At 38.0% G+C, this 21,022-nt stretch overlaps 1 protein-coding gene across 2 annotated transcripts in view; it reads left to right on the top strand.

Moving 5' to 3' along the window:
* Positions 1 to 21,022, top strand: part of LOC140162506 (nucleolar MIF4G domain-containing protein 1-like) — an 85,271-nt gene that overhangs the window by 48,762 nt on the left and 15,487 nt on the right. For both annotated transcript variants that reach the window (XM_072185749.1, XM_072185750.1), the window contains exons 4-7: positions 10,156 to 10,309; positions 17,286 to 18,078; positions 18,432 to 18,502; positions 19,302 to 19,430. In XM_072185749.1, the coding sequence (XP_072041850.1) occupies positions 10,156 to 10,309; positions 17,286 to 18,078; positions 18,432 to 18,502; positions 19,302 to 19,430 (1,147 nt within the window). The remainder of the gene's footprint in view (positions 1 to 10,155; positions 10,310 to 17,285; positions 18,079 to 18,431; positions 18,503 to 19,301; positions 19,431 to 21,022) is intronic.

Below are 21,022 nucleotides of genomic sequence, written 5' to 3'. Positions count from 1 at the left end.
ATCCCATTCCAAAAGAAGGTGCTAAAAGTCATCACAAAAGAAGGTTGATGTTTCCAGTTTTTTCATCTGTTTTACATGTCAATATCGCTCCGGTTCGTTACCAAAAATACTGGCACACACAAACGGTTTTGTCTCAGCCACTTTCTAGAATATGCCTCAAATACCACCTTAAGATCTAAGCATGACGACATCATAAACTTTTTTATCGTCATTGTATGCAGTAGGCCTATTTAACTATTCTACTGCTAGTAACATTTGGCATTTATTGAACATTGACTTCAACGTATACAGCTGTATACCACCACACCAGGTTCAACCAAGTTAGCAGATAAAGGGCAACCAGTTATTGACTTTTCTTCTGGTAAATTGGTCAATAAGCAAACATTCTTGGTCTGAGCAATCCGACAGCCTCGCCTCATGTTGACATAAATTAATTGAATGTGTGGTTATACATGTAGTATCATTAACAGATTCTATACGCTATAGCAGAACAACCAGCACATACAGGCAAGTATTTTCCCAGTATCAATAAAACTATAATGAGGCTATTAATGTAGCCCAACTGTACGTACAATCTGGCAATGCCGCTAAATCTTAAAGAAATGAAAAATATCTGTTGCAATTTTCGGATTTGCATAAAAGTAATTCTAGTTCATCCAAGTTGTAAAACAATTATTTCTTTTAATACAAACACATTCCTTGGTAAGACAACTTTATAGCACTGTTTGAATATCAACATGAAGTAGTAATGACAAATTTAAATGTACACTATCGCCTCTGTAGTTTCCTGATACGATTATTTTATTTTTTATTCTGCAACGCTGTGAGGAAATAAGTAAGCCAAAACCCATCATAATAAGGATGAAAAATGCTTTGCATTTTTAGCCCTAAAAAAAATGGCGGAAAAATTTTGATAAGTATAAAAATTGTGAAAAATTGTACATCAAAATGTGTTGCTTTTAGGGCGCTAGCGCTTATAATCCTTTTTTTTTTTTTTTTTTTTTCACTTTTTCAAACGACCGAAAAAAAAATTGGGTCAACCTTTTCGGGCTGTTGAGGAAGGGGCGGCAAAATTGAATTTCCTTCATCCCCCTGGGGTAGGAGCAGCCACGATACGCCACTGTAGTTCTACTTTATTTCAACTGATTTTTTCGGCATCTTTGGTGCTAAGTTTAGCGGCCCTTTTTGAGTAACATCTGTGTGATTAAGGTACACCTTTTCCCCATTTTGTGGTTTTTGATACCCTGAACAAAGATATCACACCCAGCCATGAAAAAAAAAAACCTTTTTACTTTTTTTTTTTTTTTGTATGCGGGTGATATACAACTTGAAATACAAGTGGCGCTCCGGTTACTGATTATTATGTGACCGTACTGCATGAATGATCCGTAAATTCCCTAAATTGTATTCTGAGTTACAGTGTAAAATGTGCATGAAGGTCATATTCATTGGTACCTCTAGCTGGCGCGACATCTATCTCATTTTGATAGTCAAACACCAATCAATAATCCTATTGTTGAAGAGGATAATAAGCTTCTACCTTAGATGGCTATAGAATTTTTAATAGCCCTGGTCTTTGTTTGCTTTGGCTAAATCCTGTTCAAGTGGTGGGTTCCCAGGCATTGTATTTTGTATAGGTATGTATAACCAACAATTAACAATGAGAGAACTTTCTTGAACCTCGTTGACTTGGGGATGATTTGAAATGACCGCAAATAATGACTGTTTGATATTTATTGTCATCAATGTGGAAAAAGAGGTACATGTAGAAACGATAAAAGCTACCATTTTGTTGAAGGAGCAAAGTTCAACAAACCATAACCCCGACCACTTCTGGATATCGTTTGAAGTCAAATAATATACCATTTTAAAGTTTATGATGTATATTTTCTAAACACAAAATAAAACAAAATTGACCGGGGGAGGAATTTATGGCTCATTCGCCGTGTACGGTCACATATGATGGTAGCATTGCTGGTTAGACCTGTCAAAGTAACAAAATCACATAGCTGAAACAGGCTAGGCAAACCAAATATGATAATAAAAACAAAAAAGGGAAAAACCCTTGTTGGGCAAAGGTTGAAATCAATTACCCCCAAATGAAATAAGGCACATTTTACTCAAAAGTTTTTGCTGGCATATCCGTCAGGAGTATCTCCATTTATTTGTAAACCAGACTTGGATTTAACATCCAATAAAATACGGACCCAAAGGGTACCGTTCCAATACATCAAACTTGGCTTAACTTTTCAAGAGAAAATTTCTCAAGAGAAGTTTACATACATTTATTGAGTCAATCCTTTAATATAAATTCCTTAGAAAAGTGCATATACATTAATCCTACTTTCCTGAAGCCGGAAACATTCAGGAAAGTAATCTGGATATTTGACATATTTCGTTCAACTTCTCATGCACTATTTCTCAAATTTATTATTTGTAAACACTTATGCAATTACCTATGGTGATCCAATTATTTTCATATAATTGGATTCAAGATAAAATTTGTGGCCCTGTCCCTTTTTTACCGCCACAATTTTTGACCTGGATAATCTTACTTTCCCCGTAAATACAGAGTCTGTTCCCATCTACACACAGTGTCCGCTCACCCGTAAGATACGGGACCCTCCCAGGAATTTCCTGAGCCAATTCCTAAATTACTCACACGTAAGATACGGGGCCCTCCCGGTAATTTTCCGAGCCCATGCCTACATTACTTATCCGTAAAAGTACGGAGCCTCTCGAACAAAGTGTGGCCCAACTTCTCACAGAGAAGTTAACCCAACTTAATTCCTTGTATAAGATACGGGCCCTCCAGGGAATTTCCCCGGGCCCTTTTGCACACAAACAAGTGTGGCCCAATCTTCTCTTATCATAGAGAAGTTAACCAAATTTAATTCCTTGAAAGTTACATAAATGAATGCAATGAAGAAATGAATGAATGAAAATGAATGAGTTGCATATGAGTTAATTCCTTGTACAATACATAAATGCATGAAAGAAATGAATGAATGAAAATGAATTAATGAATGAATATGGGGCCCTCCAGGGTATTACCCCGAGCCCTTTTGCACACACGCAAGTGTGGCCCGACTTCTTGTGTTGCAAAGAAGTTAACACAAATTCCTCGAAGATACTGGGGCCCTCCGGGAATTTCCTTGGCCCTTTTGCCCACATGCAAGTGTAGCCCAACTTAATGAATGAATATGGGGCCCTCCAGGGTATTACCCGAGCCCTTTTGCACACACGCAAGTGTGGCCCCACTCTTGTGTCGCAAAGAAGTTAACACAAATTCCTCGAAGATACTGGGGCCCTCCGGAATTTCCTTGGCCCTTTTGCCCACATGCAAGTGTAGCCCAACTTCTCTTTTTTGAGATGTTATCCCGAGATAACTCCTCGTAAGATGCGGGGCGCTCCAGGGAATTTCCTTGGCCCTTTTGCACACACACACAAGTGTGGCCCAACTCTTCTTCTTGCAGAGAAGTTAACCCAAATTAATTTCTTGTAAGATACAGGGCCCTCCAGGGTATTCTCGAGCCCTTTCCACACTCGGCAAGTGTGGCCCAACTTCTTAAAAAGAAGTTAACAGCAATGTATTAACCGGCTAGCTACAGAGCCCTTTTTAAAGGGATTTCCTGAACGCCTAGATCTGTATACCCAAATGCGCCTAACCTCTCCAATAGAAGTTAAAATGTGCACTTCTTGAATCCTCTCCCTTGGTCAGCTACCGCCCTCTTCCTGGTAATTTGCCCATGCCCAGTAGCTACCATTAAAATGCAGACTGCAATACCCCTTAGGTCTATGTACCTCTATGTCCCGTGACGATATGGAAGCCTTCCTAGCCAACTACTGCTCCTAAGTAACTGTCCACAAAGGTATTGAATACTGGGATATGACCTAATTTTTTGGGTGTGGTGGGTGGGAAAATTTTCTTCACATTGGAGACCAAACCTACTCCTTTCCATGACAGATAGCAAATGTGCCTAATCCTGACCAACTGGGCAGTATCACAAGGCTATTGACCACTTCTCATTGGCTACTTCAAACAATAGTCACTAAACCCATTGGCTCTTGCATAAAGCCATTACTATGCAACCAATCAATAAATCAATCATATTGATTTGTCCAAGCACAAGCTTGGACCAGGGTTAATCTATTTCACAGGGGTAAATTTGTTTATTGTATAGATACAATAAACTTTATTACCCCAAATGAAATAAGGCACATTTTACTCAAAAGTTTTTGCTGGCATATCCGTCAGGAGTATCTCCATTTATTTGTAAACCAGACTTGGATTTAACATCCAATAAAATACGGACCCAAAGGGTACCGTTCCAATACATCAAACTTGGCTTAACTTTTCAAGAGAAAATTTCTCAAGAGAAGTTTACATACATTTATTGAGTCAATCCTTTAATATAAATTCCTTAGAAAAGTGCATATACATTAATCCTACTTTCCTGAAGCCGGAAACATTCAGGAAAGTAATCTGATATTTGACATATTTCGTTCAACTTCTCATGCATTATTTCTCAAATTTATTAGTTACTAATTATTACTATTTGTAAACACTTATACAATTACCTATGGTGATCCAATTATTTTCATATAATTGGATTCAAGATAAAATTTGTGGCCCTGTCCTTTTTTACCGCCAAACAAATTTATGGCACAGAAATTTGCCCAACCCCCCCCTTTTTTTTTTTCCAATTGTGATTTATGAACCCTAGCTATCCTTTTGACAGCTTAATTCCCCAGGCTTATTAACACCGGTAAAAACCCTTACAGAAATCACTTGAAAATGTGCACCCTTGATGTCATTGACAAACACAAGGATATTTGAGATTTAATGTATCTCAAATTTTACAAGACACCTTTAAACAAGACACCTTTTGTGTATAAGGAAGAGGTACAAGCTGCACACAGTATATATATTGCGAATAATAGCCAAACCTGTGCCTATTTTTGTTTGTGCACCGAGTTTATCTTCCCTCTATGTACAACATGTACTATACTTGTACATAGGCTTACTTATTAAGGCCTTGGGCCTAAGAAAAACAATCTTGGTAGCAGCAGACTACGAAAACTCGAAAACTCCTCTATTTAATAGTATTTTTGGGAGAAAAATTGAGAGCGTAGGATGACCCTGGCTTACTACCCCATGGCACCCTGGTGATTGAATTCCTCCTATTATGAAACAACACCCATGCAATTTCCCACCCTTGAACATTGATACATGCTGGTGACTTAACGGCTCGCGCAACAGCTTATCCTATAAGCTTCCACTGACGCCCCGACCTGAGCCAGTGCGATCCACTCCTGATGACATAACAAGCCAAATGCTGTTTTCGTCAATTCGCAGAAGGCACTCAAATGGATATATTTTTATTCACTAATTAATTAGCTGGGCAAATATTTCCAAATGTGCCCAGTACTACTACTGCCCAGGAAGTGCAGTGAAGTAAATTAACTCCATAACACAGTGATCGTTGTAAGGCGTGCTCAATGTATATAATAAGCGATAGAAAGCGGCAAGAACATACTAGCGAGATTGCTACTTGCAGTGCCTAACTCAATAATTAAAAACCAATATGGCAACTTTGCTTTGGCTGCCAACATCGTGCCAAACCAACCCATTTTGCATACCAGTATCTATGCCCAGTACTACTGCCCAGGAAATGAAGTAAAGTAAATTGACTCCATAACAGTGATCGTTGTAAGGCGTAGAAGCTCGTAGAGCACTCAATGTATAATCATTTGATAATAGTCATATAATAAACGATAGAAATGACATGAACATACTAGCGAGTTAGGCTACCTGCGGTGCCTAACTCAATAATTACACACAATATGGCAACTTTGCTTTGGCTGCCAAGCCAATGCATTTTGCATGTACCAGTATCTATATATTATCTATCATTTGTTCCCAGAGAATGAGATTATCGGCCATTGTAACGATATAATTAATGGCATTCAATGGTCATTGCTCAGACAACATCATATCATTGGCAAGCTAATATTTTGAGAATGAAAATAAGACTTCAAATTTATATTCTGCAAAAAAAATGGTGAGTTCATTCGAACGAGACAGATTTGACCTAGAAAGAGGTTGACGTCATGAAAGGACTGTGCCTGCTTTGCCAAAAGGGACTATAAACATTCTCAATGCACATAATGTATACTGTTGTTCACAGACAAAACCTAGCATATAAATCGTGTTAAGTCCACAAACTCGTGTACCTGATTTCCCTGTGCAATATTGCAATGCTATAGTTATTATAGTTTCAGTTGGATGAAATATTACAAAGCAAACACATAGTAACAATACTGTGTGAGGCTTTGTTTCCGAAATGAGAACAAACTAGTCTGCATATTATTATGCAGCATTGTTATGGTAAATATTAGTACAACTCATTGTTGCAGCAACCATGTTGCTAATGTCAAACTTGTCAAAGTGATTGTGATTGTGTTACACAAGTATTAAATGAGAGCATGATATAGTGTCCGCTTCATTTACTTACGTCGGCAGACGGCTACCTTGAAAATTAATTTCGCTTCAAGCGGGGGACGAACACGTCTGAGCTTCACCCACACAATTTCTCTTTTTTCAGGAGAAACATGCATAAAAAGTTGCAACAAGTGTCAACTTGTAATTTAATAATTATTCTCCTCGAATAGAGATGAACTTGTTTTTGCAATGGACGTGCCCTTAAAATACATAATGTCCGCATTGTACACTGAAAGTGTTCCCGTCCCACTTCGTCTTGTCCTGCCAGAATCTTGCTTCGGATATATCATTAGATGTGGTATAAATGGTCCAAATAATGTCCAGAACGTATTATATCATTCTTTATATCATCCATGTCACATAGCCTCCATTATTAACTGCGAGCATCAATATGTTGATTCAACCTGAAATAAATCAGAAAAAGAAAACAGAAACTGGGAAGCAACTTGCCGGTCAACCTTACCGCTATGCAAAATTCCTATTTCATTTCGCTGTTGCTACACAAAATTCCTTATCCTACTAAAGAGAGGGACAGGAATTTCCTGATGAAATGCTGATATGCTTCCAACTTCCCGAAATCTTGTGAATTCCCGGTGAATTGTTAAGTTTCAATGGGATCATTCTCCAAGCCTCATGAATACCAACACTGAATGACCTCCCATTGATCCCCCAAATGACTACTTCACTTGATGTTACTACCCAAATCCTGTCGCTTTCCCCATTTCCCCTGTCTTACGTACTGGACTCCGGATGACCATGAGTAAAGCCAACATCTTGAACATTTTTAACCTCCTATGCTACGTGCCTCTTTTTACCAAGCTCCGTAAACACCTGATACTATTATCTATTGCCTGAATCTGCTGGAACCCCTTTTATCGAGTTGCATGACCATCTGACCTTTATACAATGTCTTCAGGTGACCCTGATAAGCCTGACCCAATAAATTATGACTTTGACTGCTCCTCTATTTCCCGAAGTTCCATGCAAACTCCTTGAGCCTTATCTTATTTGCTCTCCCATTACCTCAAATTCCAATCCCATATTTTCCAACAATCTGTACCTTCTAACCTACATTATGACCTTGAACTTATGAACCATAAATGCTGAGAAAAGAAATTAGGCTCATCATGCTTCACCCTGACTGAACATAATCATTATGGAGGAGTGACGCACCACAAGCTTCAAAAGTCATAAAATGAAATACCATGCAATTGTTATCCAGTATTGCACAACTGAAATCCAACAGTTGGATTACCAATATAATCTATTTCATGATCCCTGCGACAACCTATGGCGATCTGACCCCGAATAATCCAAAACTAACCCTAACCAAATTTCATGAACCTACAAAATCTATAGGCCCTGCCAGTTTGAACCCTGATGAACCCTGATTTACCATGGCGCTTTTTGTCCAGTTTCCGTGGTCACCCCCAAATTTCATGAACCACCGACCCTCTACCTCTGACCTCTTTTTGCCCTGTTGGGTGATCGCTCTGCAAATTTATTTTGAATTCATTCAACAAAGGAAAAATATTTCTCCCCTTGAAAAAGGATATTTATATGATCACATGCACCCTGTCAATCTTATAAATGCATATAATTACCTATACATTCACCATAGATTTTAAATACCGGTGCATTAACTAATCTGGTAATGTGGCAGTGGCACCCCTTTTAAATTTTTCCTTGCCCAGTTCTCCAAAACCCTGGCTCCAAGGCACCCCTTTTATTGAAGGCACAAACCTCACCCTAGCCAAAATGTTTGATTACCAAACCAATATAAAATTTTTATTTACTATATATGGTCTGGGTGCCCTCACTTCTTACCTAGTCAAGTACTTCATTGTCTGATATATTCTTTCTACCTGACAGTATGAATTATTCATGGCACAAATAATTTGCCCAATATTTATTTGTACGTTATCCGACTCACATGAGCCCATCCGGGTTGATTGTCTGACCAATTCTCCCTACCTGACACACACCATGACTTATTCATGCCCCCAATAATTTGTCCATTATTTTATTTGAGATCTCATTCAATTTTTTGATCCAGTGGATCACCTGAGCAACTAATTAATTATTCCTGAATTCTGACAAAACAATTATCGCATCAGCGGTGGCACCTGCACCTTTTTTATTTTTGCCACGCCCATGTTTTCCAAGGGAAAATTTTCTTCACATTGGAGACCAAACCTACTCCTTTCCATGACAGATAGCAAATGTGCCTACAGTGTTGCCAAAACGTTTCAACGTCAAGGCGCGGCGCATTGACTCGCTAGGCCGCGGTAAAGGATTCTCAAGTAGCCCAATTTTTAAGCTTCCAAAAAGCGCCCAATACCGGATATTTGGGCGGATTTACCCAAATTTAGAGCATAAAACACCCAATTGGCGGAAAAGCACTTGACTTTGAAACTTCCGGTACTTACTGGGAAGTTACTGACCGATCAATAAATGGTCACAAAACCCATTGTAATTTCAATTTGGAGCTTCAAAGACTCAAAACCTTTATAAATCGGCTAAATGGAAAGGAAAATACATCAAATTAGTGCCGCTGCCTGAGATTGGCAAAAGTAGCCCAATTTTAGACAAGTAGCGGCATGCTTTTTTGAGTAGCGGCAAGTGATCGCCAAGTAGCCCAATTGTGCGCCTAAGGCGCGGCGTTGGCATCACTGTGTGCCTAATCCCTGACCAACTGGGCAGTATCACAAGGCTATTGACCACTTCTCATTGGCTACTTCAAACAATAGTCACTAAACCCATTGGCTCTTGCATAAAGCCATTACTATGCAACCAATCAATAAATCAATCATATTGATTTGTCCAAGCACAAGCTTGGACCAGGGTTAGTCTATTTCACAGGGGGTAAATTTGTTTATTGTATAGATACAATAAACTTTATTAACTATATTGGATTTACTTAATTGTTGATGGGATTGAACTGATTAGAGGTTAATGACTGAATATGATTTAGTTGTATTGTAAATGACAAAAATCAATGCACACACACTTTTTTTTAAAACAGAACAATGCACGATCTGGAAAGGGAAGTGCATTATGATGGAAAAAAACATTAGGGTGTGTGCATTGATTTCTTGTACAACAAAATCATGTTCAGTCAATAACATCATTCATAAACATCATAGATCATTGTTGTTACTTGTTATAAAGGTTTCAAAATTTACGAAAATCAAAAGTAGCATAAAATCCATCAATGGCGTTACAGAATTCTTCATTTGTAATTAAATTGACCAAGCCAGTGCTATATAGATGCGCAGATGCTAATTCGCATTCATGCTTTGAACAAATCAATGCAGGAAACACACTTCTGAAAGGTCAGCTGCTATTGGTTCATTAATATCATTTATGAATAATTATTACCAGAATCAAAGTTTGAAAAGAGTCTCTAAAGTCAAGGTACACACACTACATGTACACCCCTACACAAACTGTCATGTCATGAAGAGAATATAAAGTCAAAGTAGTTCAGTTCAGTAGAAGTAAAACTCACTTTCCAGTGGGTGCTTCTTTGACAATAAATTTATGTTAGGCATTGGACTTAAACCTAACAAAACAGAATGAAATGACCTCCTGACAAACAGTGATGGTCTACATTATTACCTCTTGCTTTGTTTCTTTTTAACCTACAGGATGCAGAAGAGTTAAGAAAACAACGTCTACTGGAAGATAACGAAATGGATGAGAAGACCATCAAGAAACTAGAGAAGGAGCTTCACTTTCATAAGAACAAGAAAACTAAGAAGAAGATTGTGCCGTCCATCTTCAAAGCTGATGGCTTGGACTGTATCCTTTGTGATCATATTTTGGCCGTATAACAACAATTTGTTGTGTGGGGCTTCTGTTGTGGTGTAGATACTAATAGAATCGCCCTCACTATAGCTAAAATAATAGTTTCTCGATCATGAGAGCTCAATAGGCAAGCAATGACAATTGCGTCGGCGTACAACGCCTACCATACACGCTCTGCATTTCCTGTGCGTGCACATTCGATCGCGCTATTGTGTCATTCCACTAAACTTGTGACATTACGCAGTGCACGCAGTACATTCATACTCTCATGATCGAGAAATTATTATTTTAGCTATAGTGGCGGCAATCATGCTTGTTCACATCAGTCTCTCGATTTTCATCCATTATTTGTGTTTTGGACACTTATACCTTATTTTTGTACCTAACATTTGACTTGTTATTACTATTGGTGCATGCTAAAGAACTGTTTCAGATGGCTTCGTTAAGTGAAATATTTGAATGATTTCCTCGCTTGATTTTTTTCATCATTATATTGCTTCAGTCAACCTGTTAGGACATAGGTTGGTCAGTTGACTGGGCGGTGGAAGTATAACTGACTTATATTTAAACTTAACAGGGTGATAGAGTATGGTGACCTTATGTACTGTAACCACAGACTAATACAGACTATTTTCAAACAGTCAAAGTTCCTGTGCATTGTATGCTGTGAATTCATGAGGGCCAATCATTTGATTGTGAAATTATTATTTTAGCTATAGTGGCGGCAATCATGCTTGTTCACATCAGTCTCTCGATTTTCATCCATTATTTGTGTTTTGGACACTTATACCTTATTTTTGTACCTAACATTTGACTTGTTATTACTATTGGTGCATGCTAAAGAACTGTTTCAGATGGCTTCGTTCGTGAAATATTTGAATGATTTCCTCGCTTGATTTTTTCATCATTATATTGCTTCAGTCAACCTGTTAGGACATAGGTTGGTCAGTTGACTGGGCGGGTGGAAGTATAACTGACTTATATTTAAACTTAACAGGGTGATAGAGTATGGTGACCTTATGTACTGTAACCACAGACTAATACAGACTATTTTCAAACAGTCAAAGTTCCTGTGCATTGTATGCTGTGAATTCATGAGGGCCAATCATTTGATTGTGCCGTGTCTAACGATCACGCTAGCATTGCGTGCCTTCACATATACACAATAGAGCATTGTGTGTCTTCACGTCGTATGTGTGTAGCATTTTCGTCTGTCGCACTTCATGGAACAAACGGCCCTCATTATGCCCATTCTCCACAATGCTGATTATTGACTCCTCTGAATTATCACTAATTTGAACCTCTGCAAAGTGTTAGTATTTTGAGCCCTGAGTTAATATAATTATTTATTTATTATTCAACAGGCATTTCAAGACAAATAATCCAGCAAGCAAGGACTGACAGGGCCCAGCAAGTGGCATGCACTAAGATCCGAGAGATGAGTGGACCCCCCTCTCAAACTGGTCATGAAACAGTTACTCCTTCATGTAATTTTACACGAAATTAAGGGTTAAGGCTAGGATTAGGATTAGTTTAGGATTAGGGTTATGATTATGATTAGGCTTAGGGTTAGGATTAGGGTTAGGGTTTGGATAAATAATTACATGAAGGATCGACCCATGAAACATGAAAACCCTAGTTGCCTTAATTTTAGTGATACTATTTTTACCCCAGCATCTTTCCTGGGTGTAGGGCCGACTATCAAAAATAACTGCTGAGGCCCACCATAGGTTTCTACAGTAAAATCCATGATTTGCATTTTGCTCTTGAAATTATTTCAAGGGATATTGACTTTTAACTTGGTAGTTAACTTCACTCACTCAAACGAAAGAGCTAGCCACAAAAAAGCTAAACATAATAAAAAAGTTACTTGAAAAAATGTTGAAACAGATGAAAACTTGGCGGTAAGTTCAACAAGTCTGAATTCTAAGAAGAGGAGGAAGAAATGCACAATCACAATATCCGCCTCGAGATTGCTTGAGCCAGGGGATAACAACTCTTATGCTCTATTCTATTTTGATTTTTAGTTTTGTAAATAGACCAGCAAAAAAGATAGGAAAATTAATCAGATAATATATTCTAGGAATTGGACTATCTATACCATTCTTTTTCAAAAATGTTTAGCTCTGAGGGACCCTTCCCTTGGGGTGTCGCCATAAAGCAGTGCACACAATAAAGTTGCATTTATTTATTTAAAAGCACTTGATCTAAATAAGAATCCAAATTTGGACCACGATGAAATGGGCTTTCCATTTGAAATCCACATTACCCCTGTGGAAGATTTTGGAAATCTGTTCCACAAAGGGAGTATGAATTTCAAATAGAATGAGCATATAAGGCAGCTCCTTTTGAAACTCACCCTCCTTCTGTGGAAGATTCTTTCTCAGCGGGTGTATGAAATTCAAATGGAGCTGTCTAATGTGCTCATTTTATTTAAAATTCATACTCCCCCTGTGGAACATATTTCCAAAATCTTCCACAGGGGTAGTGTGGATTTCAAATGGAACAGCCAAATCTTCCTTTGCATAGATACACTTGTGAGGACTTCATAACACTCAAGAGGCAAAAGTTGTTCACATTAATCAGGTTCATCTTACTGCCAAGTTTTCATAAACACTCACGGAAGAAACAATATTGTACCACATTTAATCTGAATTTTAAGTGTTGTTCTGTCAAGAAACCAAAACGCTATTTTATAGGTTAAATGTACATTGTATGCAGGGTGTCACGGAAAGAAATGTATTGATGTAAACTTAATTGTTTGGGTATGTTAACCCCCTGAGCACTGCCTGCCGATCTAACATTGCCTCTGATTGGTCAATTACGTGATATCTTCACTTTAATCACCAATCAGAATGGAGCTTTGCAAATAATTCACCCAATTTTCTTGCGTGGTGAAATTATTCTAACAATATTGCTGATTGATCCAATTGATAATGAAAACATCTTTTTGGCCAATCGGCAGTTCTCATGGGGTTAACGCCCAAACCAACCATCACTAAATATATGATGTGGGTGAGGAATAAATCCGTAATCAGATACTGAATTTTGACAATCGACCACTCTGTTCTTGAAATATAAGAATTTTACAAAGCCATCTCATTTTCAAACCGTTCCATGGATTCAAAATATCAATCAAGAATCTGTATTAGGAGTGCGAATCACTGTGTATGAGGCGTAATATTTATCATTGGTTGGTATTTGACTCTGTGGAATGGGTTGAAAATGAGGCGTTTGACTCTCAGGGATGTCAGTTTTCAGGCAATTGCCTGATTTCAGGCATTTTGCTACTCGTTTTGAGGCTTTATAGCCCAAATTTACGCGTTTTTTCAGGCTTTTCCTGCCAAGTCACTTCAGGCCACTTTCATCCCTGTGACTCTGGAATGAGGTGTTTCATAAAATTCTTATATTTCAAGAATGCAGTGGTCAATTGTAAAAATTCAAAAAGTATGTGAAAGCTTTTTATATCTTAATCGTCAACTATTTAGTTTTGGTTGGTTTGAGTATTAAAGTACTCAAAACTTAACATTTCCGATGATACAGCTCTTTCAGGGACACCCTGTATCTGATGACAAAATACAGCAATTGTTATAATAATAGAAGTGCTAGTCACAGTTACTGTTTCTAAATAAGATGGCAAGAAATTCATTATTTATCCATGTGCATCTCCACGGGAGATTTTATTTGAAATTTTGGAACCTGAATTGCACAAAACCAAATTATAATAGGTTTTGAATTTGTCATGCATGCCTCTTTGAGAACATTAACTTGTAGAAGACCATAGTTTTTCACCATTTCGATAAAAAATCGCAGATTAACTGAAGTATCCTGTCGATTAGGAGCAAGATATAATCTTATTCGTCAAGGCACATGCAGTCAAATTTTGATACCCTATTGACAGCATGTTTGTTAACGTAACCAACGTTTCATCATCCCATTTGACCACTCTGTCAGAGGACTCTTCCAGCGTAACCTTTTTTATTATACTTCGTGTGACGACTTTATCACTGATATTTCTAGCAGCATCCATTGGCAACATTTTAGTCTTGATCATGTTTTGCCGAAACCAGTTCTTGTTATCATACGCCAATCGGTTCACCTTGCAACTGGCGGTGTGTAATTTGTGCATGACTGTTTTGTTCATGCCATTTGCAGCGGTAGCTACATTTCAAGAGGATGCAGTGTTCTCCCGGGGATGGTGTGTCTGTACCGGATTCCTGATGGTTCTCTTCTTCGTCGCCACAACTTTCACACATGTTATGATCACGGTGGACCGATACGTTGCCATTATGACACCATTACATTATTATCAGCATATCACAAGTAAATGCAACTATAGGATGTTGATTTCTATCTGGTGTATTGCTACAGTACTCGCCCTACCAACGCTGATCGCACACGATTCCATTGATTTCCACGAATATCGATATTCATGTATGATCAGTTCGAGGTCGAATCGTATTTTTACGTATAGCTATCATACATGTTTGATTCTGTTTGGATTTCTTTTACCAATATTAGTAATGTCATTCGCTTATTACCGAATCTACACGGCAGCTCGAGATCTCGTTGCACGGGATAGACATAGATGGGTGGTGGCGCCTGAGGAGCGTATACAAGATTCAGTCACATTGGACAGCAGAAGACCACATAGCAGTAGCAACTTACTTGGAGAATTGGCATCGCAGGGAGCGTGCTTGCCCAATATAAGTTCAGGATTGCGTAAATTTGTACGTAGTCATGTTGGTGATGAATGGCGATCTGCTAGAAGTGGACTCGTGATATTATTCACATTTTTGGTGACATGGTTGCCGGTTTTTGTTGTCATTGCAATCGAATCAAAACTTGATGGTGACCGACATGTGCCACAAAATTTGGAATGGGTGTCACTCTGGCTAGCCTTCAGTAGTTGCGCATGCAATCCCTATATCTATGTATTCCGTAGTACATCTATGAGGCCCCACGCTTTAGCACCGTGTGGTATGGGGCGCAAAAGCAGGGAAGAAAAGGCTTACAATGCAGTGTGGACTGTGAATTACGGTGAGAGAAAAGCCAGTGTTTTCAAAAGACCTTCGATGGTGCCACCACCGCCAACTTGTGCATTACTAGCTAGACCATGAAGGATGAGGAACACAGTTATCGAGCATGCCCGTGTTCTTGATGGGCATATTTGTTCCAATGTAAACCAAGTCTATCTAATGATTTGCTGAACCAGAATACATTAACCCCATGAGAACTACCTGCTGATTGGCCAAACTGAATATTGTATCCAATTTTGAACCAATCAAGGAGGTTATTAATAAGATCATCTGCAAATACAAGTTTGACCATAAATAGTTTAAAGCCTAGTCATAATTAACAACCAGAAACAAAGTTATCAACCAGATGACCAGTAGTGTCCAGGGGTTAATGCTCTGCGTGCTAGCCATAGGCTCTCAAAATATCAACCACTGAACTCATACTTGGTTTGTTTGTACCCAGTTTACCAAATATGGTAATGAAAATTTACAATTCTAAAATTTTTGAATATTTAAGCAACAATTGTAACTTTTCGTCTTCAGTCGACACCCGCATGGAGAGAGATAAACTTCATCAAAATTTATGAAGCGAATAAAATTTTGAATCAATCTTGATTCTTGCAGAATAAATTTGCTGGGAATAATTTGATTCTTACAAATCAACTTCTGTGTTAACTACAAAAGTTTGCAAGAACTTTGATTCACACAATTAAATCTATTTATGAGAGTCTTTTCGCCGAAATTCTGACCCTGGGCATACATGTATGTGAAAGCAATCAGATCAAGACAAGATTAGAATATGAGTATGTTCGCACTTTTATTACTTGATACAATGCATATATAGTAGACTGTATATATCGAAGATAGCCATTTACACTTTCAGAACTGATTAAAATTACGTTTTATGTGTTAGAAATGATACATTGTGATAAAATCAGCCTTCATGTGAAGAGCTTTATTTCAAAACACCTTACAACCACTTGAGCAAAAGCAGTTTTTGGCAGGATGCTAATCCTACCCAGGCATCCTGCTAAAAACTGCTTTTGTTGCAGACCCCTTATATTAGTGATTTTTTGGGTGATTTTGTGATGTTTTGTCGAAATTGCTCAAGTGGATGTAAGGTGTTTTGAAATAAAGCTCTTCATTTATATAATTGTTGATCGTTTGGTGGTGCTGCTAAATAAAACATTTTGAAGAAAATCGCTGAATGGACATAAAATAAAGTGAAAGTATGACCAAAACAGAGAACAGGTAATCGCTAAATGACATGAAATAAAGGGAAAGTATGACCAAAACAGAAAATCACTGAATGACATAAAATAAAGAGAAAGTATGAATGACATCAAAGGTCACTGATCCCAAACTTGGGTTGCCAGTCTCCACTCCACATGAAGGTCACAGTTGTGACCGAAAATTTGAGGTATGTCTTAATTTTGTGTTGAGATCATAAGTTTAAATTTCCAATTATGAAGTTTACCAACACAGTTGACCTTTCATGCTACTAGCTAGTAGAATTTTAGATATTATTGTCAATAACAAATTATGTGAATGCAAACTTACTGACACTGTACGATAGTTCAGAAATTTGTATATTTGCTGTTGTGTTTTGAGTGAAAGCTTCCTGATTCACATCATGCTGCCATAAAAATCAGTTAGAATTTCCATTTACTGTCTTGACCAAGAAGTTGTCACAAAATGGGCATGGTTAAAGGTCAATAATGCTATTGTTTAAGTTATTGTATTTTCTACATATGTTGTATTTGATTTGTTTTATGTGGTTTTAATGTAAGAAATCTCTTTAAATTACTTTTCTTTTCAAGATTCCCTTTCTGCATTGTATAATACATTTGTATATTATTATATGTTTACAAATAACTAATAAATTAATAAAATAAATGAATTTCTTGACTTCCTTCCATTTTCGAGATACAATCCTTAACTCACACGTCTAGATCTCTTGGATATTGTTGACCCAGCCAAACTGGGAGATTTGGAAGATGAAGATGATGATACAGATGCAGAGGGAGATGGACAGGACACACTGGGGTTATTGGATGCTCTGGTATCTGATGGAGAGGATGGTGATGAGGATGAGGAGGAGGAAGAGGAGGAGGAAGAGGAGGAGGGGGAAGATGAGGGTGAAGATGAAGGGGCAGACAGCAGAGTAGATCTGTTATCACGTACAAACAGATTACCACTAGATAAGAGAAAACTTTCAGACGTTGATGAGGAGAATGATGATGACGATGATGATGATGATGATGATGATGATGATGATGATGATGATGATAAGGAAGAAAGAACTTCAAGAAGTACAAAAAGAACTGCCAATGATGCAAAGATGACAAAGAAGTCATCAAGCAAGAAAAGGAAAGGGGGTGATGATGAAAGTGATTCAGAAAGTGCTGGAGTTGATGATGAGGAGGAGGAGGTGGAGGATTTTGATGACACTGAAGATATGAGTGATGCAAGAAAGAAGCACAAAGCTATGCAGAAATTAACACAAAGTGATGAAAATGACAATGTTGATGAGGAAAACAGTGATGACTCGCTGAATGAAGTGAGAACTTTACGCCCTCCTCCAAAGATGGATCCGTACGGGAATATTATTGGAGAGGAGCAACCTGTAAGAACTGGAGGAGCTTATGTGCCACCTCAGAAAAGAGCCAAAATGATGGGGGAGGATGTGAAAAAGAAGGAACAGCTGGAAAGATTGAAGAAACAACTCAAGGGACTTATCAACAGGTGAGGATAGAGCTGTTAGTGTTAATACGAATCCTCCCTTTGTACCACAAAATAACTATAACATGTTACCTCCCCTTGCCTACTGATGGCTCTGAAAAGAGCCGTTCACTGAAGACTGCCCCTTGTCAACAGAGAACAAGCAGATCTCGCCTAATTTGAAAGGTTTTGGTGGCTCTGAAAAGAGCCGTTCACTGAAGACTGCCCCTTGTCTACAGAAACTTGTAGACAACCATAAGATTGGGAATGCAAAACTTATAAATCACCAGACTTCTTTCGACTGTGAAGGTCAACATAGACAACATTAGTACATGTTCACCATGTTTACTGTTACTTATTTTAACATAATTTTCCAGATTGAGTGATTCTAATATCAGCTCTATCAGTGGACAAGTTGAAGAATTGTATCTAAAACACAGCAGAAATGGTAAGATAAATCAGATAAAAGTCATATTATACTAAGACAGTGACCAAACCCGGGTACTAGGGTTCTGACCCATTGGTGTCATACACAGGCCTGAATTCATAACGGCATGGGCTACCCGAGGGTCAGTATCTATTATGTTAACAAGCCTTGTCCCGTAGTAAAAATTTCATTTGAATGAACACAGCTGCCAACAGCTGTACGTATGCCGCGTATTTCAAAATGCAAAACAAACGCACAACCTCGGATACAGTAATGAAAATACTACCAACCGGTACGCATGAGCGGGCATTTAATACATCATCATGCTGTTGGCAGCTTCGAATGAAATTTCTACTTTAGTTTGTAAGCTTGCGTGAAAACCACAAAATCCAATTCCAAGAAGCCCGATGTCACAATCAGAGGAACTGGGCCAGTTCTACGCTCGGCGATACCGGGGGGCAGGGGTGTGCTGCTGAATTTGAAAGTTAACTCATCAATATACCAATTTTTCATGAAATTTGGACCATCGATATACCGAAAGTCAAAATTTTCGGCCGAATTTTACCCAAATTGTCTCAGTTTTTGCAAATTTCCCCCAAATTTTGGCGAAATTTCAAAAATTTTGGCTGGGTCATTTTCCGAAAAAAGGACCCATCCATGTACCAAAATTGGCCCAGAAAAAGGGTTCATTGATATACCAAAAGGTTGAAAATGCTACCCATGTTTGCAGCACGTTCCTGTATGGTCATTTGTACTGACTAACCCCAGAGGGCGATAACGGGATTGATGATTTTATTTATTTATTTGTTCATGTTTACAGATATGAATGAGACGTTAACAGAGTTAATTCTACAAGCCTGTGTTGGGCCTAGCCTCACTCCAGATAGACTCATCATGGAACAAATGTTACTAATAGCAGTATTACATACCAATGTGGGCAACGAAGTGGGTAAGATTCCTATGCCTCCTCCACTGGAGGTATTATGCAGGCATGAGAATATTCAGTTTAAAACTGAATTCAGTTTTTTTTAGTCAAAATTTCTGCAACTTTTTTTTAATTCAGCCATTTTTTGGTACTTTTGCAAAATTTCATGTGCCTATTCATTTTTTAGGAAAGAGCAGTCTCATGCCTGATTAGGCGCGTGAAAGTCGATTCGAGTTTATCGTCCCCGCCAGGCGTCACTTTTGGACACCAAAAACACCAGCGTCTAATTTTGAAAAATGCCAAAATAATTCATTATTTTCAAAGTATCAGTGTTTTCACCAGTTTTAGCAATTGGAAACATATATTTTTGTTTGTAAAACATATAAATTTATAACTTGGAACCAAAACCAGGCTCTTTTCTAACTTTTCTAGTCCCTACCCATATAAAAACATGTTTATAAATAACATGTATGGGTGTGGCTTTAAATCAACACGCACTTTAGGTCAATAATGAAATCTGATGAAATAATGAAAAATGAAAAAGTCACCTTACCAACCTGGGAAAAAAAAGGGACGATAAACTCGGAATTGACTTTCATGGGCCTTATATTTCCAGGTTGTCCGTCATTCCATCAGTATATCTGTCCATCCGAGTTTGCAAGTGCAATCACTCAGAACTGGCAATGATATAATGATTTGACTTGGTGAAAGGGTGGGAATGGGTGGTCTTCAAGTTGCGTTAGAGCTGTTAGGGGGTAGTCATACTGGCGCTGTTGTTATGATGCAATAAATAAAAAGTGGAATAAATGTAAAGGACTTGGATATCTGTTTAATTAGGGAACTACATGTATTGGGTGCTGTATGAATAACTTAATTTATTATAGCAGGGGTGTATTTCAATAAACTTTTAACCCTTCATAACCGTTCATAAATTATGAATACCCTGTTACTACAATCTACGAAAAAAGTCCTTGGAACGCTTGGTACACTCTGTCGAAATTCCGTGCAGAATTTCATATGATCATGGAAATGACGTATATTTTGCCTGGGAACAAGCATGACATCTACAACAATGATTTACCCTTCCCTCTCCCCATCAATCAATGTTGGAACACATTGGGAAACCGCTGAAGACTTTGGTATTTCTCAACATTGCACGGGGAGAGAGGGGTGACAGTTTTCCGTTATTTACACGCATAAGCGTTTCAAGACTTTTTTCGTTGATTGTCTCTACCGAATGCAAAATATTTCATCTAAATTTCGTTTTTGTGTCATAACTCAAAAGCGGAATGTAAATATGAGCTTCATATTGCACACGATTTGAGAGTGGATTATATGCTTTGAAATCATAACAAAATTGTTAATAAAGAAATTGGTTTATTTAGGGAGTGGTCACTGAAACCACCCCCTATGCTAAACAACACACGTTTCGTAATTATGGCTCTAAACTGCTCTAAAATGTCATTTTTGTCCCATAACTTAAAATAAAATGTTGTATGATCGTCATATTGCACACGATTTGGGAGTATATAATATCCCTTTGAATCACAATAAAATTGTTGATAAAGATGTTGGATTATTTAGGGAATGGTCACTGAAAACACCTCCTATGCTAA

This window comes from Amphiura filiformis, chromosome 10 (genome assembly GCF_039555335.1).
Source record: "Amphiura filiformis chromosome 10, Afil_fr2py, whole genome shotgun sequence".
NCBI classification, from domain to species: Eukaryota; Metazoa; Echinodermata; class Ophiuroidea; order Amphilepidida; family Amphiuridae; genus Amphiura; species Amphiura filiformis.
Note: the sequence above shows the minus strand (reverse complement) of the source record. Positions and strands in the feature narration are given on the sequence as shown.